The 27,131-nt window shown below is 39.1% G+C and overlaps 3 protein-coding genes across 3 annotated transcripts in view; 2 read left to right on the forward strand and 1 right to left on the reverse strand.

Annotated features, from left to right (window-relative positions):
* The first annotated feature begins 1,569 nt into the window (after positions 1–1,569).
* LOC131996079 (uncharacterized) lies at positions 1,570–7,587 on the forward strand. Its single transcript, XM_059365527.1, has 8 exons — positions 1,570–1,612; positions 5,405–5,604; positions 5,669–5,750; positions 5,994–6,359; positions 6,799–6,948; positions 7,000–7,163; positions 7,232–7,336; positions 7,384–7,587. Exons 1-8 carry the CDS (start codon positions 1,570–1,572, stop codon positions 7,585–7,587), a joined length of 1,314 nt encoding a protein of 437 aa, XP_059221510.1.
* A 2,558-nt stretch (positions 7,588–10,145) lies between these two features.
* The window catches only part of LOC106087636 (TBC1 domain family member 16), a 79,023-nt gene continuing 62,037 nt past the window's right edge, over positions 10,146–27,131 (forward strand). The window contains exon 1 of the mRNA XM_013252749.2: positions 10,146–11,262. Within this exon, the coding sequence (XP_013108203.1) occupies positions 10,324–11,262 (939 nt within the window). The 5' untranslated portion in view covers positions 10,146–10,323. The remainder of the gene's footprint in view (positions 11,263–27,131) is intronic.
* Positions 14,384–14,796, reverse strand: LOC106087637 (signal peptidase complex subunit 1-like). Its single transcript, XM_013252750.2, has one exon. It carries the CDS (start codon positions 14,723–14,725, stop codon positions 14,420–14,422), a length of 306 nt encoding a protein of 101 aa, XP_013108204.1. The 5' UTR covers positions 14,726–14,796; the 3' UTR covers positions 14,384–14,419.

Below are 27,131 nucleotides of genomic sequence, written 5' to 3' on the forward strand. Positions count from 1 at the left end.
GAAACGTGGTTCAAGTTTAAGCTCAATGATAAGGGGCCTCCTTTTTACAGCCGAGTCCGAACGGCGTGCCGCAGTGCGACACCTCTTTGGACCTCACAAATGTTGCCAGCATTAGGAGGGGAAAACCACCGCTGAAAATTTTTTCTGATGGTCTCGGCGGACATGCTAACCTCTGCGCTACGGTGACCTCTCCTTATTTATGTCATGAGACCCACTATATATACACCTGTTTCTTTGAATATGGTTTATCCAGTCCTGTTCACCCGGACCCTGTTCACCCGGATCTTGTCTAAGGATTGGATCAGTGTGTCGGTCTGCACATTGTTAAAAGCCCCCTCGATATGATTGCATACTGCCTATGTGTACGTCTAAGCATCACAGGATTCTTCTATTTTATGCAGTCTTCACCGACCTTCTCTTGACATAGGCATGCTGTTAGTATTACAACTTGCCTTGCCGGTCTTGGGTTTAAACACCACCCTTGTCTCCTGCCAGACTTTCGGAGTAAATGAAAGTCCTAGGCACGCTGTGAATATATTGGCTAGATGAGGTGACAGAGTCTGCCTCTTTCTGTAGTAACGCCGGAAATATTCCATCAGGTCCGGGTGATTAAAATGGTTTGAAGCTCCTCAAGGATTCCTTCACCATAAATTCCGTAATTATAAACCTTCGATCAAAGTTATTATTCCAAGATTCCGGTGTCTCCGTAGAATGGTGGAAAATGGGTTTTCATTAAAAGCCTCGACATGTCCTCCGTTGTCTCTGCTCTCACTCCCATGTCGTCTACTAAAGTTTCAGTTTGGACATGGGTTTGTGAGAGAATTTTTTTATCTTGTCGGCGTCATTAACACCATAGACCTGTTCGCAGAAAAGCTTCCAGGAGGCACGTTTTTGCCGCTCTAGTAATCTTATTGTATTCGTTGAACCGTGTGTAAAACACATCCCAATAAACTTCCGCTTTTTTACTACGTGCTCTGTTAAAAAGTCTGCGGACCTCTTTCCCAATATTGCGAATTTCCCCGGTCATCGAGGGTTTTTCTTGGGCTGATTTCCTTTCCCGAGGAGGACAACTATCTTCGACGGACCCCACCAGTGCAGTCGTAATCCTGTTGACTTTTTCGTCAATGTCCTCTATGCTCGGACGATCTAAATTATTTAGCCCAAGTCTTCTTCTGAGTAGCCTTCCCAATTTTGTCCAGTTGGTTTTCAACTAATTACGGAAGCTTATCGGATTCGGCACTGGCCGTGCTATTCTAAACACAATGTAGCGATGGTCAGAGAAAGAGTGTTCCATGGAAACCCTCCAATCCTGAACCTCATCGATCAGATTTTCCGAACATATCGTCACATCTAATACCTCCTTCCTAATCCTATTAACAAAGGTAGCGGTGTTACCAATATTAATTGTTATTAGGTCGTTAGTATTCAAGAACTCTGCCAGGGCTTGGCCCCCCTTATTAGTGTTAGTACTACCCCACGAAATGTGGTGAGAGTTCGCATCGCACCCTATTAGTACATCGTTTCTTGTCTGTTTTGCTTTCTTCACCAGCCATTGCAGCTCCGACGTGGATGCCGGTGTCAGAGAGTTCAAAGGCAGATAAAGTGATGCCAGGTATGCTCCATCGTCTCCCTTCCTCACCAATGTTGCATCCGACGTTGACAACTTTGGGAAAATATATAATTCAAATTTTATCACTAATAACGCAGGTCCTCGGACGAGTACCAGTGTTAGTATAGAATAATTGTTAGTTAATATGGTTCAGTCCAGAATCTTTGTTTTGGGTCATCCATGGCTCCCGAATTATGGCAATATGAATCTTGTCCTTGCTGATTTTCCCCATCAGAGCGTGTGTAGCAGTCTTGCTCCGGTGGAGGTTTATCTGTATTATCTCAATCATTGGTCCTCAGGTAAATGGGCATCTTTGAAGTAGAGGATCGTCTGCTCCCCGTTCTTTAGACTGCATTAACTTTCCTGTCACTGTACTGCCTAATGTCATCGTTTTAGGTTCATTGCCTAGTCTAGTCTTCCGACTCTTCATAAAGTCGGTAATGGTTCCATCACCGGGTCCCTGTTCGTTAAGCTGTATTGGGTTTCCATTTCCTTTACTGCCTGATGTTTCAGTACTAGGATCCTTGCCAATCTTAGTCTTCCAAATTTTAATCTCCGCAGTAAATGGGCTTCTTGGGAGCAGGTGATGGTACAATCATCGGCTCCCTGTTCGTTGGGTTGAGTTGAGACTCCTGTCGCTGCGCTGCCTAATGTTTCAATACTAGGATCTTTACCTATTCCAGAATTCCGAATCTTGAAGTCGGTGATGGGTCCCTGTTTGTTAGGCTGTGTTGGGTCTTTCTCCACTGCATGATATTTTAGTATTAGGATCTTTGCTTATCCTATTGGGAGAGGCAATGATTGTCACGTTGTCAGCCCCCTGTTCGTTGGGCCGGTGCTGAATAACCTGCCACTGTATGGGTGATGTTTCAAAATGAGAATTTCTGCCTATCCCAGTCTTGAAAAAGACAGCTTTGCTCCCGTAGTGCGCCATGTCTTTAGTCTTAGCCAAACTCGTCACGGAAATTTGATCAATGCCAAACACAAGGAGAGTTCATTCCTCCTTCTCCTCTCTGTGGAAGACCTCTCACTTCTCTGCGACCAAACCTTGGTTTTGCTTGCCAAGAATCCCAACATGCGATCCGTCGCAAATTTACTGCCCCATCCCTTGGTGGAGACCGTCGCCTTTGTGAGCTGGAGGTTATCCATCTTTCTCACCAGGTCGAATTTCGCGCTCTCCCAGGGAGCGTAAAGATGTCCCTCCTATACTCGCAGCTCATCATTTGTATGGGCGGACCCTCTACAGAATTCCACACATGTTCGAAAATCCGAACGTTAACCAGATCCTCCACTTCGGACCGATTATCTACCGGATGCACAGCCGAAATTGATGACTGCATAAGTCAGCTCATCCTGTTGTGCATCCTTGCCACTCTGCCGTTAGAAGGAGGCTCCTTACCAATCTCAGCGACCATCTTCCCCTTCCGTGATGGCTGTGGTCTCAGTTTGGAAGTCATAGTCCTCCATGGAGACTCGGAGGCCGTGCTCGCTTCCTTCGTTTCTGTTCCAACTTTGTCTACCTCCACAGGACATTGTCTGGAGCGGGATGGCTGGCTTGGTTTTCCCAGAGTACTTGAAAACGGGGAGCTCTTTGTCTTCTTCAGTATTTTAGTAGCGTTATGCTCTTCGGGAGATCTGATTCTTTCTCACCTTTACTTTAAGGCTGGGGACGAACTGTGCATCCCTCTGGTTTATCCGTTTCTTCCTCATTAATTAGTCTGACGACTAGTTGTGCGCTTAAAGCATTACCCTCGACTACAGGTGCCAAGGCACCCACACCTATATTAGAGGAGGACAACACGCTACGGTCTGACGCCACCACCGCAGATGTTGAGTCTTTGGAGTCTATTTCTAACATACTCCAAAAGGCTTTAAATTTTTTTGTAATAGTCCGAGTTACGGATAGATTTTTTTTTTTCTTTGAGGAGCGAAATAAAAACAAGTCCACTCAACGGCTACAATAGTTATATTTTTCTTAATATTTGCTGCGTTTTTATTAGACCTATCCAGTGCAAGTGAGATGTTCTGGATAGAATATCAGTGCAAAGTTGCACTGGTAAGTTATCGATATAATGTAGTTATCTCATATAAGTTATCTCACGCGAAAAGCTGTTAACAGCCGGCCAGGTTTGACGGTACTCAAATGACTTTTGTTTGCATTCTCTTTTTATCTTCTTTCGCGATATTCTCTGCTCATGTGCGCACATGTGTGTGTTGGCAAAACGTCGATCAGCTTGAAGACAACATGGCGCATTGTACCATATGGTTTGTGGTTGTTGTCCACAGCGCCTCGTGTGTTTGTCCCCCACGCCCTTAATTCGGACTTCGTCGACCCAAAAGGCTTCGGGTTAACCAATTTGATGGCCTTCACTGAAATATCGTCTGCCTTTTCATTTCACCTTAATTCGTTATGGCCCGGCACCCAAACGATGCGGATTGTGCCATCCTCAAAACAGGCGTTTATCTCCTTCTTACACTGAAAGACTGTTCGTGACCTTACCATCCTCGTTACTATTGCCCTTATGTTAATTTAATTTTAATTTTAATTTTCGTTCGTGACCTTACCATCCTCGTTATTATTGCCCTTATGTTAATTTAATTTTAATTTTACTTTCCGTAAAGATGTTCACACTCCACGTCCTCACGTTAGTACCACACCACCTCACGCATTCCGTGATCACCCGGATCTCTGCTTGCAAGACCGTATTATGATTAGGCAGTCTAAAACAGATCTCAGTCTCTAGGTTCTCAATGTAGATTCCCAGGCCCACTCTGTCCCCTTGCTTTGATCCATTCGTGTAACATGATCTTTCAGACGTCAGTTCTAGGGTTCCGTCAATTCAAGACTTTGTCGCTAGCGATCGTGATACTCATCGCTCCGCCTATGCCAAGACATTATGGTCTCTGAACCTGATGTATGGTCCTAACGTTGCACTTTTTCTCCATAGCAGTACATCAAACTACTGAGGTGTAAGTAAGTATTGGTCTAGTCACGCTCCTGTATAGCCAGTGGACTATCCTCAGATTCAGGCCCCATTTCGAGCCTACGGCCCGTCTACATAATGCCCAACATCTGTGAGCATTCTGAGTACGCTCCTGAATGTGACACTTCCAATTAAGTTTCCTATCCAAGATCACTCCTAAGTATTTGACCTTCTCAGATATCGACATAATTTTTTTTAGGAATCGTGGCGTCAAATTCGCCCGCCTTCGTCTTCCTCGTGAACAGGCATATTTCAGTCTTATTTGGGTTAACATTGAGACCCCTGGGTGTAGTCCAGTCATATGCTATATGCAAGACCTTTTCAGACCTTCTGCATAGCTTGTTCTGATCCTTACCCCTTAGAAGTATTATAACATCGTCTGCATAGCACGCTATTGATAATTCATTCCTCATTTTCATGGCTTTTCTTTAAGGAAAATAAATTTTCACGTATATTCGTCGCTTCTCTGGTAAAATATCTTTCGATGGATGTCAATTTCATTAAAATTCATTAAGCCGTTGACCGTTATATGTACCATAAAACCCTGTTTATGCTTAAATAATATATATATGAGTCCATTAATAGGGGGTGGGGTGCTATTTAAACCAACTTATCGTTTCCTGATATCGCTTCTAGCACGTCGGCCGTAAGGCTCACAACATTCCAGAAATGCAGACGATTTTCGGTTAACCTTATAGCAAGTTTACGATCTGGATTTAGGTAAATCCAAAAATAAATCCTGACCGTTTACGCGCATTTGTTTGTGTAGTTTTTCATTTGTAAAAATTAAAATTCCAAATAAACGCGACAGAAAAGTTGGTGCACCACCAACAACAGCAGAAGAAAGTGTATATACAACAACAGCCCCCACCTCCGCCACCTACAATGCAACAACAATATCAACCTCATCCCCAAGAGCAAACTTATCTGCAAATTATTCACCAACAGCCGCCACCACCGCCTCCCCAACAACAGCATATTTTACAGAGCCCCAAACATCTGCAGGTTCAAGTACAACTGCTAACCAGCAGCAGCAACAACAACCTCAAATAATCTACAGAATGCAACCGCATAGTCACAACAACCTCAACAGCAAACCCAGCTGGGCAATGTACAACTGACAGTGCAACAGCAACAACAGTGTTGTCTAATGGCTGGTACTATGTTAATTTTTCAGCGTTGAAACCCCTTTTTCGGCTATTACTTTTTTGACACATTACAAAAATAACAATTTTATTAAAATTTTACAAGTATTGAATGTCATACTGAATGAAATAACCAAGTTTTTTTTGCTTTAAATTCTATTATCTAAAAAAGGAATCGGCGAAAATATCGCGAAAAGCGAATATAGTACCAGCCTTTAGGCGATAATCGCATTGTAAATTTTACACCACAATAAGCAGCAACGCAGCAGCAACAACAACAGCAAACCTCAGCTACAGCACATACAACTGCAAACGAACGGCTTGAATCAAAATCCATCGGCTCATATGGTGCAGCAAACATTACGGTACATCAGGCGGCGCAACAACACAAGCCATCTCGGCATCAACAAATGCTGCAGAATGTAGTGCATCACCAGATCCAAGTACAAAACATTCAGATACCGAAGCATCCATTCAACAGAATTCTGGTTGTTGTTGTTGTAGCATTGTATTACACACTTGCCGATGAAGAACTCCATCGGATCAATCCGGAACATATAACCGGTTGCCATGTGATTGCAGAATTCTGGTGCTCACCAGCTGCAGCAACAAACCCAAATGGTAGGTCAAATAACAAATCCAAACGGAGCTACAATACTTTGAACTACTGGTGTATGAGGCAGAAAAATAGGACGTTTTGCTCGCATGCCAGGCATGACTGCTGGAATTACGACGTCAGATGTTAATGCAACTGCGTGCATTGGAGGTGGTGGTGGTCGGATTTTAGGCTCCATTCGACCGCTAAGTGTACGGAACTCATCTAGCCGATGGCAGTGATCAACAGCAAATACACTTAGTACAAGCTCAGCCACGGAATCCAGGTGTTGTAGGCCGTTTTAGATCGCCTGGTGTGGGAGTGCAACAACAATCGCAGCAGTAACCTCCACCGCAGCCACAACAACAGCAGCTAGCTACTCCACAACCGTCGCCACTACAATCTTCCGCCTCAAACTCAAGTACAAAAGCAACTAGTAGGCGGTCGCACCTGGTAATATTGCAGGTACTATTCTCACCACTTATTATGCGGCCAAGGATGATGTTAAAAATCGTCTATTAAAAACACAAAGTGGGGCGCATATGACGTTAGCCAAGTATAAAAGCCGTAATGCTGCTGGCAATTCCACGCCGATTGTACAAATTCGAATACTACGTGCATAAAACCTCTGCCACAATCGCCAAAAATCTCTTTACCGGCTGCTAGTTAGCCCCTTGCACTCTGACCAAGCGGAAGTTCGTGTAACCAATGCGAGCCCTGTGCTTAATAGGCCGCCGGCAGGTTCATCAGTCTATCGTACATCGTACAGTAACTACGAGATACAGACACAACATGTCTTACAGAATAGAGATCGTAACAGTGCCAAAATGGTAGTTATATTGGTGTCGGGAGAGCAACGCTTGACGTTCACACTACTGAGAGAATCGTGTACGAACAGGACCTGCTCGAACAAGTGCGGGATCCATTTGATTATAACACCACAATACAGTGTGTCGAAAATCCTGGCGCAAACATAGACTTTGTGGTGACGGTTGGCTTTCCGGTACAGGAATCTGCTAGTGAGTTTATATCTTGAGCCGAGCCGAGCAGAGCGTTCAGATAAGTTGGCAACCGGAAAGTTTGCAGCAGAATTCTTCTCAGGCCAATTCACATGACTCGGAAAGTAAAACAGCTGCACAAAGTACAGCGCAGCATGCCGCTCCAGCACCCGCACCAGCAACATCAGCTACTCCAACTAAAGTTGTTTCCACATCTGGCATAATCAAGCCCAGCCCCATCGGAAAGTTTTACTAAGGATCGAACGGCGGCCCCACATTCATCAGTTGCAAATACAATGATAGCAGCAGCTTCCAACTCACCAAAATCTAACAAAGATGTTGCTCAGCGTAAACTTAAACATTGCGATTTAAGCGGTTACGATCATTCGAAATGCGAACGACGCAAGCGTGTATTTGACGAACCACCCAAAAAGATACCAATCAAACAAGCAAATACGAAAGCCACATCAACAGGTAACTTTAGTAATTTGAGTGCATCTGCACCTTTGGAATCTACCAGCCCCAACGCAATGCCAATGGAGAAGAAGCGACATCATACTGATAATGCTACAGCTGTCGGTGGTTCGCCAAGAGGCAAATCGTCAGTTGCGTACAATCCTAAAGGCCCTCCGACTAGAGAACGTAGTCCCAAAATCCGACCAAAAAATATTTTTGGAGACCAAGCAATTTATCTGAGCTGCCGCAAAAGCTAAATTTTAACGCGCCAGACATTATTTTTGAACTTTGAAATACTCAAAAATGGTGGTGAAAATCGAATGCATATGGAATCGATTGCTGAATACAAATTAAGATTGGTCACGGTGTAACATTACCTTTAGTAATTATTAACATAAATAATAGAAATAAAAGTAGATAACAATTATTTTCAATGTTTTTTTTTTTTGGTTTATTAGGGGGTGGAAAAATCAAAAACGGTTTGGTACTGCAATAGAACCAATAACAGATTGGCATTGAAACCAATGCCAAACGGTGTTGCTTTACTATCATTACCGTATGGTACTGAAATGAGCACGTTTGGTATCAACTTTTCTCTGTGTGCGATGATGACGAGTTGAATTTTAGGAAATACGATATAATCGCCATTGTCAATCAATTACATGGCAGCCGGTTGTACGTACCGGATTGACCCGATGGAGTCCTTCATCGAAAATAAGAGGTCCTTGCTAACTGCCGAACAACGCTTTCTTTTGCGTTTGCTGCACTAAAATAAAATATTACTTTTAATGCAATATTACTTTTAACTAAAAATTAATTAAATTTTTTTGTCCATTTAACCGTTTTTAATGTTTGACAATCAGCTGTACAAAAATAAACATTAATAGCAACAGTTGCATTTTTTGGTACTTTTGTCGATTATTCCAGCCATGAAATCGGATATATTTGAGATTTAAAAATAAATCCTGTACAAATGGAGTTCCTAAAAACTCCATTTGTACAGTTTGTACAATAATTGTACTTCGGGAAAATTGGTCATAGCTTCAAGAGAGTCTCAATACAAAACTTTGCATTCCTATTGCGGTGGTTTAGATCATTTAGCACACATAATGTATAGTTCTGTCCAATTCCTAAAATGTCAAGTTCATGATATGTACACGCAAAAAACTAATTTATTAGCCATAATAGAAATTTTCGAGAAAAAATTTGTTTTCTGAAAACCATTGGGACTTAGCGTACGATGAAATTGAAAGATTTTATATGATAAATTAATGTAAGATTTTTTTCCCCCGGAATTTAAAGGAATTATTTTTTTTTTGTTTTTTTTTTTTATTTGATGTGAGAGTAAACAATTAATCATTTGTCTTTATAAGTAGAATAAACATGATTACGCCAAATAAAATAATTTTTCAAGTATTTAATATAAAAAAACCAATTTTTTGCATTTTATTTGAAATGGTAGGATGAGACTCTATTTGTTCTCCATAACTGTATATATCAACCAAATTTAGGTAAAATCGCCATTTACGACACCCAAAGGTTCATACAAACATTGGTCTATATGGCAGCCTTGATCCGATCTAGGTCGAATTCTGCACGAACGTCGAGGAAACTAACACAACTTAATGTTCCAAATTTAAGTGAATATTCACCATTCTTGGAAATGAGTTAATAAAAGATCTCCAATATGAGATCGGTTTATGTGGCAACTATATCCAACTTTAAAAATAACTAGCCACGAATAAATGAGGCTTTTATGAGTCCAAGGCCTAAATCGAAAGATCAGTCCATATTGCAGCTATATCTAAACATGATCTGATATAATCCAAACTCGGGAGTTCCAAATTACATTAAAATCGGGTAATAAATACGACTTTTAGAGAATCAATAGTTTGAATTGGTAGATTCAAGCGGCCGATATAGGGGCTATATATCGAATGTTTGGGCAAAGTGACAGCTCAATATCTTCTTACCAATATGATTTTAACATTTATGTCTATACTAATCTATATAAAGGGGGGCTAATCTATGACCGAAATATTGTTTTTTTGTACTATATCATCCTGAATTATATAAAATGGAAAGACAATTTAATAATTCAGTTTGATGTTAGTTTGTATGTATTGCAAGATATTCCCCAATATACAGTCTACTTCACTATATCCTCCAACAATAATTTTAAGAAAATAATTAAGATTAGTCCATTACAGTGAAGTGGGATGCTATTTAAATGAGCGCCAGTGTATCCAGTTAAAAATTTTTTGTTCATTTATTTGTAAAGCACATCATTTTGGGCGCAGCCGCATTGCAAGACAGTGCATAAATTGTGTGTCAAAACGAAGTGAAATATATACCTTAAAATACATTCATTAGTAAGGGTGATTTAGTTCATATGCAGAGTTTTAAATCATAACCGGTCGTGTATATGGTTACTGTGCTTAGAACTGCATTACAATTAAATTGCGATAATTCTAATTAAAATATAGAACAACATCGCTAGCTTTGACATCGTAATCAGGAGTGTTCAGAAATCATTATGCCTATTGGTAGTATTTTTAAAAAAGCTTCAAGTTTTTTACTTGGTGAGGAAAAAGGAAAAAAAATCGATATTTCATATGAAGACAACGAAATTTTGTTTTGCAAAAATAACGTTTGCATTCATCCCCCAATTGTTGCGAGGCAACAATGTGATATTTTACATCATCCCGGATATCTAACAGTTACAACGAAAACATTTACTGACCAACATAACAGTGCAAAACGTCCGACGTTGCTTTTATCTTGGATTCCCAATTCAACTTTATGCAAATATCCCTCTAATGATGGTAAATCGTCGTCACGATGTGCGAAAGAGTCTCCAGTCTGTGAGGAGGGCCAGAAGTCGAAATGTAACAACGCACCTGGTAAAAATGAAGAAACATTTAAAACATTCCAAGATTGCAATCAGACTAATACAAATAAAGATGATGACATTGCCACAAGTGCAGATATGCTTGAACTAAGAAATGAATTGCAGCCTCTTTTGGGAGGAAAGAGGGCATCACTAGAAGATTTAGAAGCACTGATAAAAAAAAATCCTATTACCTCTGTTAACATAACAATATCGAATCCTCAAATAGAAAATGCCCATATACCGCAAACTTATAACTGTATTGCACTTACGGATGGAGAGGCTCATAAACAAGAATCAGATGGATCTATTTCAGACGACAACAATCCAAACTGGATGACTCCTGAGTTATTAGCTTTCAAGCATAATTTATCGTTTCCTGATAGCGCTTGTAACACCCCGACCATAAGGCGCAAAACCGTCCTAAAATGCAGACGATTTTCGGTGGACCTTAGCCAGATGCGCTCATTGCGATTATTTTTCAACGACAATAATTGTACTTCGGGACAATTGGTCATAGCTTCAAGAGAGTCGCAATACAAAATTTTGCATTTCCATTACGGTGGTTTAGATCATTTAGCACAGGTAATGTATAGTTCCATCCAATACCTAAAATGTCAGGTACAAGCCATAATCGAAATTTTCGAGAAGAAATCTTCTTTCTAAACACCGTTAAGACTTTGTTTCAGGGATGATAAATGAGGTTAGCATAATGGTATTGAATACAAGTTAAAAAGGTCATATGAAAAAAAAGCAATAATGTTAACAGTTTTGGGAGCTTTGAACAAATCAAATGGATTTGGGTTGCGCGTTAGCGGCGCAGTAATCTTTCACAACTTGAAAATGTTTTTTAATTAAGTTTTTTAATAAAAGTAAAAAATAGTATAAGTTACTATCTTTTTACAACAACAGAAAATTATTTTCCTAATTTTTTAAGACCATTTAAGCACGGTACTCTTTTTTTAGTTAAGTAAAACTTCGTCTTCTTGGTTTGGCTCGAGGTCATCGAATACTACAAAAACTGGTGATGGCGTTTTATTTAATTGTTTTATTTGTAATTTTTACTAATATTTCGAACCAATATTTTAACAAAGAAGTAATTTTACAAATAATATATACATTTGAAAATGATAGCATTTAGTAACAAAAAAATCGACTTTTCCTTTACAAGTTCGAATAAAACTCTTTTATTTTTGTCTGTATTTTTATACCAAATTCCTATAAATTTGTGCACAATTGTCTGTGTCTTTCTTAAAGTTCAAACGTTTGTTTGTAGGGGTGTCAATAATATGAACCATTTCTAAAGTAAATCGTCATTTCTGATTGGATTCTTGTGCTAGTATGTCTACGTCTGTAATATTTGGTGTATGTCCTGATAAAGTGCAATGTGCTGCAAGTGCAGTTTTTTGTCAGATTTGTGAGATGATAATCTTGTTTTTAATTTCGTTTTGGTTGTTCCTACATATGACTTCTGACATAAATTAGCTTCATCCCCGTTACATTTAATCTTATAAACTACATTTGATTGTCCTCCTTTCTCATCCTTGATTTAGTCCTGCTGAATATACTATTTAGTGTGTTTTGGCTTTTTAAAGCAAGCTGGTATTTTTCCTTGTTGTATATATTGGAATTGGTAAGCCTTTCCGAAAACCCTGGAATATGCGCCGTTTTCTTGAAGATTTTTGGTGTTGGTTCTATTTCGTTGTTCGCTGTTCTGTTCTTGAAAAATTTTGTAACGTCCTTAATGGCGTTGTTTGGGATGTCATTTAATCGAAGCATTTGTTAAACGTTCCTTTCGTTTTGCTTGATGATATATTTTGTCCCTGATTTTTAGCACTCTGTCGATGAAATTAGTAGCCATATTTTTTTTATTCTTCTCAAATGATTTGAATAATAATTTATGAGTCTCCCAGATGCTGTATTTTTTGATACCAATTTAATTTTAACTTATTTTGATGTCGGTAAACGACGGTGTCAAGATATGTCAATTTGTTGTTTGATTCACATTCCATTGTGAACTGGACTTGTGGGTGGATGGAATTAAGAACCTGTAGAGTATTTTCCATTTCCGTTCTTTCCAACACACAAAATATATCATCCACGTATTTGGTCAGAAATCTTGGTTTTGTTGTCATTTTCTCAATTGAAGCGTCTGGTAAGTTTTCCATTACAATATCGGCGATTATCGGAGAGATGGGCGAACCCATTGGCATGCCTTTGATTTTGTAAATTGTTCGATTACCTCGAGACAAAGTTATAAAATTCCAAAGGTCAACAATAAAATCACAGAAATTAAGAAAAACTTCAACAAAATGTCTTAATTTATTTAATCATATTTACGGTAAATTTTTGCACCAACACAATCCTGCCATTGTATTACACTAAGATTAATTGTACCTAATTGCTTCATTTAAATTTGCACCCGTTCCTTAATGAAATGTTCACTGCATTTCCATTTTTGCTTCTTTTAAGTCATTACCATAAAAAACATCTTAATTTTTCACACATTTTTCATTTGGAGGATTTTGTATATATTATATAGAGTACCAGCCCTTAGTGATGAAAAGTAGATTTTAATGACTTCGATATAAAATCGCACCTGTTGTCGAAAATGGTAGGCTTATCTTTATAAATGTTTTGTTTTGTTACATGGGAAACATCAAATGCATCAAGATCCTCAAACTGTTTCCAGAAATAACACTCCCAGGATTTTTCAGGAAAATTTTTGTTTGAAATTTCGAGCTATAAACAATTCCTGACTTTGTACAAACCAATTTTCACTAAAACATGACCTGATGCGACGGGGAAATATTTTTTTAAAGTTTCATCCGTCCATTTTATGCTCTTTCCGAACTCGAACTACAATTATTTTAAAACAGTTCTATTCTTGGTTTTTTTCTATCAACTCGGCGTTAATTGGTGCCGTCTGATTCTGAACATTTAGCTCATTACAGCCGAGTCTGAACCCGGACTATAGGTTAAGATAGCTCCCAAAGAGTGTATTTCGTATTTAATTGCTTTTCTATGAATAATTTATATCACTATTTATCTTCCAAAAATGGTCCGCATTGAACAACATTTCGACACAGTACTAATATTAAGCAAATATTTAAGGAATATGAAATGAAGAAAGTTGCTAATGTTGATAGGATATGCTTAGCCGGTGTCTTTTTTTTCTTGAGTCGTCAATATATGTATATATGTATGTAGGTTAGGGTTTGACTGAAAAGTGGGTGCAGATATTAATCCGCCCCATGTCACTATGGACATACACCTAACCCAGTAATCGGCTCGTTGTGCGCTCTAAAAACTAACTTTGAAAAATAATTTTTTTAAGTTAGGAATTCTTGTTTGATCCATTGAGTGGAGCGGACGTTTTGTTATTTCGCTCCCCAAGAATTTTTCTGTAACTCGTAATAGGTTATTATTATTATTTTTGGAAGAAATATTTATCAAGCCGTGGCATGTTGTCCACTACTGAAACCTCGACTGGTGGAGCGGCTGCTCCAGGCTCCACTATTTTCAATTTTATATGGGTTCATGCAAATATTCCCAATCAAGTAGAATGGGAGCTGGCCAAATCAAAGGGGGACATGATTACTTCTGTGGCATGGTGGCCTTCAATACGATATGCATAGATACTAGTAATTTTTAGAAAAGGGGTAGAACGAATTCTCAAAAAAATTTATTAGCAATTGGAGTCAGTCATTAATTGAATCTTGATTGTGTTTCTCTCACGCGTTTATTTCTTCTTCTTTTGCTTGCCTTCATCAGATACAGTTCTACTTGAAGAAGCCTGGCTGGGTTCTGGTCTTGGCTTTTGCCATTCCAAAGGTTTCTTTCGGAACATGGGCCAGGGAGGAATTGCTAGTAATGAAGCCAAAACAAAACCAGCTTCCAGGGTATAACCAGTTTGGGAAAATTGTTGAATTATTGCTCCCCAAATCAGACCCACCACTCCAAACAAAGTGATGATGCAGCGAGAATACATCTCCGCTTTGTGTTGGCCAACAAAATCCATATGAGTTTGTATATTTAAGTTGAACATTTTTTTCAAGAACCAAGAATTTGTTAAAGCAATGTACAAAAATAAAACACGTAAACACGTCGTCAACGTCAATACACAATATGGACCTTGTCGACAGACGACTGATCAGCAAGGGCTTTCGACGAACACACTTGGTTCGAGTCTTAAGGACAAGGCCGAACCTATTCAATCTTTGCATGCCTATAATTTGCCTACGCCATCGGCCTTCCCCAGCAAACCAAAATGCCCTTTTAGAAAATGCATAGCTCTCAGGTTATGGAGAGACTTAGTGCGAATGATCCTAAGACTCTCACTTATAGGGAGAGAGGCTCCCTAAATTGGCAAGGGAGTGACATACTCAATGGACTGTCATCAGTATACTCCGATGTTTTTGTAGAATTTCCTGGGTCTCCTTCAGTTTGTGAAGATGCAGGCTGGTGTCGGGGCCGATAAAGACTAATTGCCTTTGGGAATAAACGCTCAGTCGAAATGTATCGTTGTGCGCAAAAAAAGATTGGTGAGATCTGGCCAGGCGCATCACTAGATTAAGTCAAGAAGGAAGATATTTCTTCCTCAGATCCTGAATCCATACTTGGAAGACTAGGGGAATGTAATCCCATACTTTCAACCACCAACTGGAGGATTGTTAGATTGGATGAGGCTGATGGTGACCGGAGGCATGCAATATTCGTACTAAACTCCAGCTGTCTCGCAGACCTCAACAAGTCTGAGGGGTTTTATCCTACGGATTCAACAAGTTGAAACTGAAGGTCTACTGAAACTGAAGCGGTGGGGTTGGGGAATCAGGAGATGACTCAGCAGTTGTTGCTGAACACTTGCCTGGGGAACTATCGACCACATCGCTAAAGTCTGGCGGATTGGAGGAGACAGAAAATCCCTCTGCCACAATCGATACAGGAGGAGAAGGCATCGAAACGGGACCCGACAAGCCCTGTGTGGGTGCGGCATCCGGTTGCACTGGGCTCAAGGTGTGCGCCATCGGGGAAGGACGGGTCTTAAAAAGTACTTCGACAGAAGCAGCTAGTGAAGCATCTAAGGAGGAATCGTCCACACCGCTAGAGTCCAGTGTCCTGAGGAATATTAATCTGGCCGATGCCACTATAGACATACACCTAAGCAAGTAATTGGCTTGTTGTACGCTCTAAAAACTAAAAAGTATCCTCGAAAGTTAGAAATTCCATTCTACTTACAGAATCTTTAATTGTTTTTCATGCCACTCCCCTTCAGTTGGCTCATGTCCGGCATAGTGTCCTAACTTGAGTGCCGGTATCTGTTAGACGCGAAAGCCGGCCAATGACAAGGGAAACGCTCCAACGTCTAATCATCTTCCCCACATGCCCTACACATGCTATTACTTGCCGCACCGATTTTACAAAAGTGAGCTCGTAGTCCTATGTGTCTCGTCATGATACCAATAGCTATAATGACCTCATTCTTACTTCCTCTCAGTAATAGTCTCGTCTTCTCACGAGCTGGATCGCCCATAGGATTTTCGCCGTTCTACCGATCGTTTACTGCTCCACAGGGTTGTATGAGTATTCATCGCCCACGCCCTTAACTCGTACTGCGTCGACCCGAAAGGCTTCGGATTAACCAAATCTATTGACAGCAGTCCTCTGGCCTTCATCGCCAAATCGATTTCCTTTCAATCCCCCTTACTCCATTATGGCCAGGCACCCAAACGATGCGGATTTTGCCATACTCAGAGAACGCGTTAATGTCCTTGCAAAGAGTAGTCTAAAGGTTTTTCTTCTTCCGTCACTAAGCACTGAAGATTGAGTAGTAGCCATCCTTGAAATTAATAAGTCCCATTACTGGCTGGCTTTGTAATACCGGGTATAAGCCGATCTTTATTACCCGGAAAAGGCAGGAGGTACTAGATATTACCTTTGTATCGGAAGATATAAGCGCAAGAATATGCAACTAGGAAGTGTAGGTTGACCACATCTTCAGCCTTGGAGAAAATACTGCAGAAGTGGTCCCTCGGCTGAACGGAAGAAAGGCGGATTGGGATCATTTTCGACACAAATTCTGCAAGTCTATCCCTTCTAGACCAGAAAACGAAGTGGAAACTACAGAGGATATAGACATAGTGGTCAAGCGGATCACGAAGGCCCTGAAAGTCTTGCTTGTGTCAGCATGTCCTAGTGCCAAGCTAAGGGGCAAACAGCGACCGCCATGGTGAACCCGAGAGCTGGTTGGTCTAAGGAAGGACTGCAGAAAACTCTTCAACAAAGCGAAAGCCACAAGAGCACCACTCGTTTGGGTCATCTATAAGGCTGAGCTGAGAAAATATAAGGGCGAGCTGAGAAGGGCTCAGAACAGATCTTGGGTAGAATTCTGTAACTCCGTTGAGGATACTTCTCAGGCCTCTAGGCTAAGGAGGATTCTGTCGTCGAGACCTATTACGGTGGGGTAAATTCAGAAGTCAGAGAATGTATGGACAATGTGTAGTGAGGAAACACTAGAACTACACATTACCCTGGAAATTATCTAATGGACAACGTGGCGCCAGAGAGGTTGTCACTCCTTTAAGTCGCCAGACTCTGATGATTTATACCGGTTGAATTACAAGCTGTGCCCGATAGACTGGCTATTTAGACTTACGGAGATATACTCTGCTTGTATCAGAATGTTATATAAACCTATGGGATGTCTTAGGCAAAGATCGCCTGTCACGGCGGTAGCATGCATATAGTAAAGGCAAATCCACTTAAAAAGTTTTTCACGACCTAGTCAGCTACATAGACCGTTCTCTCGCTGTCAAAGAATGTATAATGTTGGCATTTATTGACATTGAAAATGCTTTCAATAATGTAAAACCGGCGTCAATCACGAATGAGTTGATCAACTGTACCGAACGAAAGTTTATTAATAACTTACTTACCAAAAGATGCATTACGGCAGGCTTGGGATCTGTGGATTTAAAAATTGGGTCAGCAGAGGAACACCCCAAGGGGGTTTGGACCGCAAGTCATGCTTTGGATATATACTGCAGTTTTCAGACCTATAATGCTATATGGTGTTGCCGTCTGGTGGAGGGCGCTTCAAAAGTCCACTTACTGTTCAATAGTCAACCAGATCCAAAGAATGGCTTGTTTGTGCATCACAGCCGCACTGAAGACGACGCCATATGATGCTACATCTAATGCCTCTGGGCATAGTGGCTAGACAAATTTCTGCGACCACTGCCGTAAGGCTAAGGGAGCTTTCTCTTTGCTCATGTGGCGGTTACGCACATTGTGTTATGATACACATTGTGTTATGATACTTGATACAATATCCGATGTTCCAGGCAGTGTGAATTACACCCTACCTGAGCCCCGACATGTAGTTTAAGTTTTCACGACTAGTCACGAAGGACAACGAATGATAGATGGTTACAAAGAGGGGGCAGTGAGTATTCCAAAACTATGTGACCTAATCAAGACTTGAAAAGATCTACCGCTTTGCTGTCACTGGTTAGAACAGACGTCTCAGTCATTGAGTACGTCACGACAAGTCACTGTCTAATCGGAAAACATGCTGACAGACTGAAGGTTGCCAGCAACGACTTTTGCAGAAGCTGTGAGGACATCGAAGAAGAAGATACTATAGAACACCTTCTGTGTGTTTGTCCCGCACTAACAGTCAGAAGGGGTTCCAATTTAGGTTCTCATTTCTTTGAGAACCTGTCTGATTTAGCGGATGAGAACATTCGAAAGCTGTTGAGTTTTTTAAAGCGATCTGTATGGTTCAACGCTTCTTCCTTCTTCTGTTCCTGTGGTGTTACAACAAACTTAGACAAAAACGTCTAAGTGAGTCTGATAGCACTGCCACTTAAACCAAACCTAACCTTATCTAGGAGTTTCGTGCATCTAATAAAATCCTTAATTGTTTTCCATACCTATCTCCTAAGTTGGTTACCTTTCGTGCCTCACCTGAGTAACTGTGTCTGTTAGCAGGGAAAGCCTGGCAATGACATAGGAAATGCTCCAAAGTCTCTTTATCTTCCATCACTTGCCACACCTGTTTTGCATAAGTGAGTTCGTAGTCCTATGTGTCCCGTTATGACACCAAAACCTAAACTGACTTCCTTTTTACTTCTTTTCAGTAGTAGACTCATCTTCTCACCATCTGGACCCCTCCTTAAGATTTTCGCGGTCCTACCGACTATTTATTTTCCTGTTCCACAGCGTTACATGTGTATGTCGCGCTCTTATATCGGACTGTGTCAACCCGAAAGGGTTCGGGTTAACAAAGTTTATCCACGGCAGTTATCTGGCCTTCACTGCCAAATCTTCTCCCATTTATTCCCCCTTACTCCGTTATGGCCCAGCACCCAAACGATCTTACATAGCAAGGCTGTTCGTGACCTTGCCATACTGGTTGTTATTGTCCTTATGGCCATTTTAATGTCGGGAAATATGTTCATACTCGACGTCCTCGCGTTAGTACCACACCACTTCACACATTTCGTGATCGGCCGGATCTCCGCCTGCAGGACCGTATTGTGGTCAGGCAGTACAAAACAGATTCCAGTCCCTGGATTCCAAATGTAGACCCCTAGGTCCACTCTGTTCTTCAGCTTTTATATGTCCATGTAGAAGGTTTCTTATCGTCGCCTCGATTATACAGCGATGATATGAGCTGCTTCCTGCCTCAATCCCTTCTCCTATCGCCTTATGTCTCATAGCCGTAGTGGCTGCTTCACATTTAATCTGTATGTCAATAGGTCGGATTTCTAGAATAGTCTCAAGTGCCCTATGGGCGTGGTCGTCATTGCTCCGCCTATGCCAAGACAACATGTTCTCTGAACCTGTTGTATAGTCCTAACGTTGCACTTTTCCTCTATAGCAGTCCACCAAACTACTGAGGCATAGGTAAGAATTGATCTAAACACGCTTCTGTAGAGCCAGTGGACTATCCTCAGATTCAGGCCCCATATCGAGTTTATGGCCCGTCTTCACAGTGCCCAACAGCGGTGTGCCTTCTCAGTACGCTCCTGAATATGACACTTCCAATTAAGTTTTTATCCAAGATCACTCTTAAGTATTTGGCCTTGTCAGATATCGAAATTGTTTTATTGAGGAAACGTGGTGCGTTAAATTGGCCCACCTTCATCTTTTTCGTAATCAGGCATGTTTCAGTCTTCTCTGGGTTAACATTGAGATCGCATGACATATGAATATATATTAAAAAAAAGGGTTATTCTTGAAAAAGCACCAAATGACTCGCCGGGACTCTGGTACTTTCGATGTTTGAAAAGTATAAAAAAGTACAAAATTGTCAATATTCCTGCTTTTTTGCGATGAAATTGCAGGATCCTATATGATAAATTAATGCAAAAATTTCGACGAATACAAAGCTTGCCCATTTTTTCTGATAAATAAGACACGTTAAAATGAATTTCATATGACTTTGTATAAGTAAAAAATATCTTCTTATATATTTTTTATACTCTCCACCATAAGTGCGGGGTATACTAATCTAGTCATTCCGTTTGCAATCCCGCGAAATATTGCTGTGGGTATATATAATCTAAAACAATGTCCGTTCGTCCGTCTGGGGAAATCACGAAGTTATCTGCTTGGAATTTGCACAAATAAAACGTATTGATGTAGGCCGTTGAAGATAGCAAATCGGCAATATAGAAACCGATCCATTGATATGACTTCTTTATCTCCTAGAGGTCGCAATTCTTGTCCGAGTTGGCTGACATTTTGTTCGTTGATCTCTAATATGACCTCTAATTTTCGTGTCTAGTGTACTCAGAGGAAATGTTACCAAACATGCTCATTTCAGAACCAGGTAACGAAGCATTACTATCTGGTACGGATGAAACATAAAATTATTAGTACCATTTGGTATTAGTTTTATTACCGAATTGTTATTGGTTTCAATACCAAACTGTTATTCTTTTTATTACCACACTGTAATTGGTTTTAGGACCAAACCGTTATTGTTTTAATACCAATCTCGTTATCATTTGAACATCCCATCTCCTAATGAACCAAAATAAACTAGTAAAAACGTTTTAAGTTGTTGAACTTTGTATACCCACCACCATGAATATATTAATCATACTTTAAATATTATAACTCCGCTAACATGTCCATACCTATATCCAAATTTATTTTTTTTATTCTTAAGTCTATAGATGCATATGTATATACTTACAGACTAATATAAATATACATATATACAAACAAAATTGATATTTATCTAGGATTCAAGTATAGTATAATTTTTTTTTTTAATTAGTATCTATCCTCAGCAAGATCAAAAAGATGGTAATATTTATTAAAATCTAAACAAATACGACAAAGAGGATCATTATATGCAAAATCGCTTTGATGATATCGAATATTAAGCAGTTGAAAATTTCTCGTTGGCCTTGGAACGTTAATATTAAGCCGGCTCAACAAAAATTCGGACTTCCAATTCCCGTGTAAAACATTTGCGATGAAAGTGATGATCAAAATTTTCCTGCCGCTACTGAGAGTAGGGAGCTTTATTAAATTTAATCTAAACGTATAAGAAGGAAGTGTTTGATAATTCCAACAACAATTACGAAGGTAAAATAGTAGAAATTGTTTCTGTACCCAAATAACGGATCCATATTTAAGTGTACTTCGGACAAGAGAAATATATAAGTTCATAGTAATTGAAGGATAATCAAATTCTTTACTCCATCTTTTCATAAATCCAAGAGAACTCAAAGATTTATTCATCATCATAGAAATATGTTATCTAAAATTTAATTTACGATCTAAGAGGATGCCAAGATCTAGAAAGGTAATTCTTCACGACCGTTAAGATGATAACTATTTGACAAGTGCTGCGTTCTATAAAAAGACATTAAATTACATTTCGAAATATTTAGTTCCATTAAATTTACATTACACCGCAAACAAATGTTATCAAGATCGAGTTGTAACAAATACTGCTCAGAAGAAACACAGAGCGATTAAAAAATTTTGACGTCATAAGCACACATTAAGATTGAAGAATTTTTAATAACACAAGATAAATCATTTATAAGCAGATTAAAAACAATTGGACCCAGATGACTGCCCTGTCGAACACCGGATTTCACAATAATTGACTTAGAAAAAGAATCGCCGAAGTGTACATTCCGAACAGGAGAAACCCCGATTTTACCGAGCTAAAACAAAAGTAGGTCATGATTGACTTTATCGAACACCTTACTAAAATCGGTATCCATCATAGACAAGAGTTACTAACTGTAAAACATTTGTAACGGTTGATCGAGCATTACGAAATCCGTGTTGCGCATCTGAATAAATTGAAGAAACTTGATGGGAGATGTTATCAGACATAATCTTTTCAAGAAGTTTAGATATAGTACTTAACTTTGCAATGCCTCTGTAATTTGATACGAACCAACTTTCAGATTTAAATAGGGGAATAATATAGGATTTCTTCCAAAGTTCAGGTACAAGCCCTAATTTTATTTCTAAATTTATTTATTTCAGAAGACAATTCTAAAAAAATTGCAATTAAAACTACTCCTCCACCTTTTTTTGAATTACTATTCCGTTTACATCGAAAAGTTTGGTATTTTGATCATAAAATGTCAGAGTTGATAATATTACATTTGAGCGAAGTTTCAGTAAAAATTATAATATAACAAAAACAAAAACTATTAGTGTACAAGGAAGATAATTTGGTGTTAAGCCCTCTAGCATTCTGGTAAATTACAGATAAAAAATCTTTAGGTGGAGTAATTAGGTTTTTGGAGCTTCGATTGAGGATGAAAGTAAAACTACAAAACCCGATCTTGGGATGACTTCATTAATAAATTCGTGAACAACGGTTCTAGGTGGCCAAAAAGTTGGATTCACCACGTCTTCAAAAACGTCTTCCGGTACAAATATATTTAATGAGGCCATTCTACGCTTCTCAGCAAATTGAAATTTTATAACTTCAACATCAACATTTTTGTTCAGATTCCATTTTATGTACGATATGATTTCATCAGATGATGTTTCACCAGCGAAACGCGAAGCAAAAATAGTCTTTTTTCGGTACAAGATTTTTTAGCTTTCCATTAAAGTAAGATGTCCCGGGAGTTTTAGATAGTATTGTACCAGGTGACGTAGCAAAAGAATAAAATATATTGTATTCAGAAGATATTGTGTTCACTGCATCCCTACCATTTGGGATGAAGTTTGCAGTTGGAAACTGAAAATGTGTAGAAGCGCTATTTACGGCGGCTCCAGTTGCTTCAACCACGTTGATAAAAGGAACTGAAGTTGTAGATATTATTGACATCAATGGGTTTCTTTCTTTTCCTTGTCTGAAGAGTCTGAAGGAGAATGTAGATATTTCTCAAAACAAGCAGCATTAGTGAGCATTTCTTTATATTTATCCTCAAGTAAGTTGTCTACAGTGCCGGCGGCTAACCCCACGCACTTCGAATGATATAAAGATAAACAAAGCCAACATGAGAAAATGCATTCGGTTTCATTATCAATTTTGCAGTTCGACTTGGAGCAACTCATTATTATTAGATTCAATCACTAGTGTGGTTTAAGTATCAGAGGTGAATACAAGTGGCTTTTCGAGACAGCAAACAAATAACAAAAAAGCTAAGCGAGTTCAACAGCCTTTGGTGTGGTGAGTAGAGTAGAATTGACAAATATAGGATAGACACAGAACAACAACGACGATGACAGCAATTACAACAACACCGGAGTAAGACTATGGTTCGATGGTTTGTTCAAGAGAGTACAATAACAAATTAAGGAACAAATAAGCTCTCACTATTGATAACAAAGAACAAACAGGAAATAAGAAAAACACAATCAACGACGGAATGATGAAAAACTGTTCTTAAATTTGCACCACAGCTAGTTAAAAGCGCTTTCAAAGATTTGTGAAACACAATGATATACAATCTTTTGAGTATGGATTTTAGCAACTTTTAATTTATCAAACAACAGATATAGATGAGAACAGTATGCGCAAACAAAAACACGTCCGTACGGTTTGACAACTTAATTCTTGAGACTGGTCTGGATCATATTTACACAAGCCTCTGTTTCGGCCAAATCGGACAATAAATCCTCTTTTTATAAGTTTAAGACCCAAATAAGAGGATCGGTCTGTATGTCACCTATAGTCTGGTCTGGACTATAAGCTGGTCGGATGACGGGAGGTCACTGTGTCCAAATTCAGCGAAGACAATTTGTTCAATTTCAGCGAAATCGGATAATAAAGGCGTCTTTTACAAGATATAGACACTATCGGCAGATCGGTATATATGCCTGCTATATTTAAATATTGACTAATCTGGGATGAAAGGAGGTGAAGAAAGTTGAGTAAGAACTTTCTTTTTAATGAAACCTTACCTGGCAGAACGTTGCAGGACACTTTCATTTACCAAAAGAGTAGCAAAGGCACGCAGATTTCAGAAAGTAGAAATCTACTACAAATCCTAACGACCAATGTAGAAAATGATTGCCTTTGACCTAGAGAGGGGAGAGAGAAAAAAAAGACAGACCAAGTAATGTTTGAGACGAGTATTTTATTGTCACCTTCCTTTGTGCGATGTGTGTAGTTTAGAGGACAATAAAGTAAAATTGCCAACAATAATGCCAAGTTACAGTATAGGATTTACAGAGATGGGAAGAGATTGTTAAAGTTAGGGTCAAATCTCAATTTATTGTTCAACAAAGTTGGACAGGAAGCTTAAAACAATTCACTTAACAAATTTCAGAAAACACGGTTAACAAATGCAGTTTTTATGGACTTAAGACCCATAATCCGCAGATCGGTCTTAATGGCAGATTTATCTAAATATAGTCCGATTATGAACCATATTTGGTTCGGATATCGGGAGTTTTAATATCACTCGCTATTTCAATTTTCACCGAAATGGTATAAGAATTGCCATTTTTATGGGATTAAGACCATAAATCAGATTTGGCCCGTTCAAGAACTTAAGACGAATTTGTGGCAAATTTCAACTCAATATCTCAATTTTTAAAGGTTGTAGCGTCATTATAACATACGCACGGACAGACACACGAACATTGTTAAATCGTCTTAGAAATATACGACGATTCGAAATATATACAATTTGTAGGCTCGGAAATTGGCATTTTGATGTGTTGCAACAGTCCTATGGTGGTTTTATGCACACCACCTAGGACCGTTTATAACACATTAAAATTAATTTTATTTCGATTATGTATACTAATAATACAATTAATTAAATCGAAAAATTATGTTACACCGTGACCAAACTTGATTCTTTGTATTCAGCAATTGATTCCATATCCAGAATTGGTTTTCATATGAATAAATTAACATAGCATCGATTACCACACAACAGACCGTATCATATTTTTGATAGAGATAACATCCTTAGAGTTTGTACTACATATTTCCATTTTCATCGTTTTCGAGTATTTTAACACGTTTTTACGCACACAAATTCTACAAAAAATTTATTGAATTAAAAAAAAGAAAAAAACATTTTATGATAGCGTCAATATGGCAGATCCTTGATTGTGACAGCGAACGGGCGTGTTTTTATTTGCTGCGTATTTAATTAAAGTTTTGTGTTGTTTTCCCCACCTAAAAGCTGGTACTACGTTTTTTTTGGGCAAAAAATTTCCGAAAATCATTCTTTCGGTGCTATTACAAGTTTACCACATTTTATTTCCGATTAAATATTATAAAGAAAATAATTAGATTTTATTTATTTTCATTGGTATAAGTTAAATAAGCACAAGTTTCCAAAAGCCTTTACCAACATCTTCCAATTGTTTAAAAATAATGTTGTTGTAATTGCAAGACCACAACACGTTCTTTTACATTCGTCATTACTTCGTACAGATTTATTGCAATAGCTTGCTATGAATGAAACATTTCTATTTATTTTAGAAGTATATTTATTTATAATTATATACAGACTAGCTGACCCGGGCCCGCTGCGCTGCGCCTTCTTTTACTTTATATGGAAGAAAAGTTTCCTTGGAATATTTATTTTCGACAATTAAAGATCTTCTAGTGAAATACCATGCTAACTTGACTAACAGTTTAACAATATAAGTGCCTTTATCTGAATCCCCTATGATCTTTATTGGTCTACGAATTTAAGTTTGGATGTAAGGTGTACTCCATTCTTAAAATACTTCATTTCAGCCCGATATTCTCATGACGTCTGATTTAGTGGTGTTTTCGGGGGTGAGGTGGTCCCCCAGATACTTGGCCCTGAAAAAATATTAGCATCGTGCTCTTCTCTCACATGCCATTTATTTAAACCCATATTGCCATTGGCTTAAGAGGAGTTTACAGGATGAGGTGTTCCCCAGACACATGGCCCCAAAATAGGTTATCAAATTCGTTTTCTTATCTCAAATACCTTTCATTTGAATCTTTCAATTTGTACCCTTTGGGGGTGTTTTGGGAAAGGGGTGATGCCCTAAATACATGGTCCTACATTTGGATATCAAATTCGTATTCTACTTCCAAATACCTTTACTTGAGCCCCATATTGCGATTGGTCCCGAAAGTGGGTATTAATTCTTGATCTACCCCCGAATACCTTCATTTAAACTCCACATTCACATGGTCGGTAAATATGCCCGATTTAGGGGTGTTTTAGAAATTGGGGTGGTCCCCCAAACACTAAGCCCGGAAAATACAATATATCAGCAACGTGTTCTATTCTCATATATCTATATATCATTTATTTGAAACCCATATTGCCATTGCCCTCAAAATTGGATATCAAATTCGTTTTCTAATCTCATTTAAACTCCTTATTGCAAAAGTCAGCAAATATGTCCGGTTTGGGGTATTGACTCTAAAAACTATGAATATGTAGTTCCACTCTCTTTAAGACCCAAATTGCCTTGGTGAGCAAATACGTCCTATTTGGGGTTGTTATGGTGGTGGGACGTCCGCTGGACAATTGGTCCCTAATGTTGATATCAGATACGTTGTCTACTCCCATATCTCTTTAATTTGAGCCCCATATTTCCAAGGACAATTGGTCCCTAATGTTGATATCAGATACGTTGTCTACTCCCATATCTCTTTAATTTGAGCCCCATATTTCCATAGTCGGCAAACATGACCGTCTTGGGGGGTGTTTTGGGGAATGGGCGGCCACTCAGTGAGTTGGCCTTGAAAATATATATCGGATTCGTGTTTCACTTTAAAAACCCTCTTATTTGAGCTTCATATTGCAATTGTCAGAAAATACTTCCTATTTGGGTGGTGTTGTGGGGTGGGGTGGCCCCATAGACTCTTATCCCGAATATTGATATCAAATTCGTGCTTTGCTCCCAAAGAGCTTTCATTTGAGCCCCATATTCCTATGGTCGTAAATTTGTCCTCTTTGGGAATTGTTTTTGGTAAAAGGCGGCTTCCAAACACTTGGTCCCAC

Source organism: Stomoxys calcitrans, chromosome 3 (genome assembly GCF_963082655.1).
Source record: "Stomoxys calcitrans chromosome 3, idStoCalc2.1, whole genome shotgun sequence".
NCBI lineage: Eukaryota > Metazoa > Arthropoda > Insecta > Diptera > Muscidae > Stomoxys > Stomoxys calcitrans.

Excerpts from the sequence above, each read along its gene's own strand:
- LOC106087637 (XM_013252750.2), bottom strand. The coding sequence starts at position 14,725 with ATGTTCAACTTAAATATACAAACTCATATGGATTTTGTTGGCCAACAC.
- LOC131996079 (XM_059365527.1), top strand. The coding sequence starts at position 1,570 with ATGCCGGTGTCAGAGAGTTCAAAGGCAGATAAAGTGATGCCAG. Across the intron at positions 5,751-5,993 it reads ACAGTGTTGTCTAATGGCTG|CAGCAACGCAGCAGCAACAA; the intron begins GTACTATGTTAA and ends CACCACAATAAG. Across the intron at positions 6,360-6,798 it reads TGCAGCAACAAACCCAAATG|GTACTATTCTCACCACTTAT; the intron begins GTAGGTCAAATA and ends GTAATATTGCAG.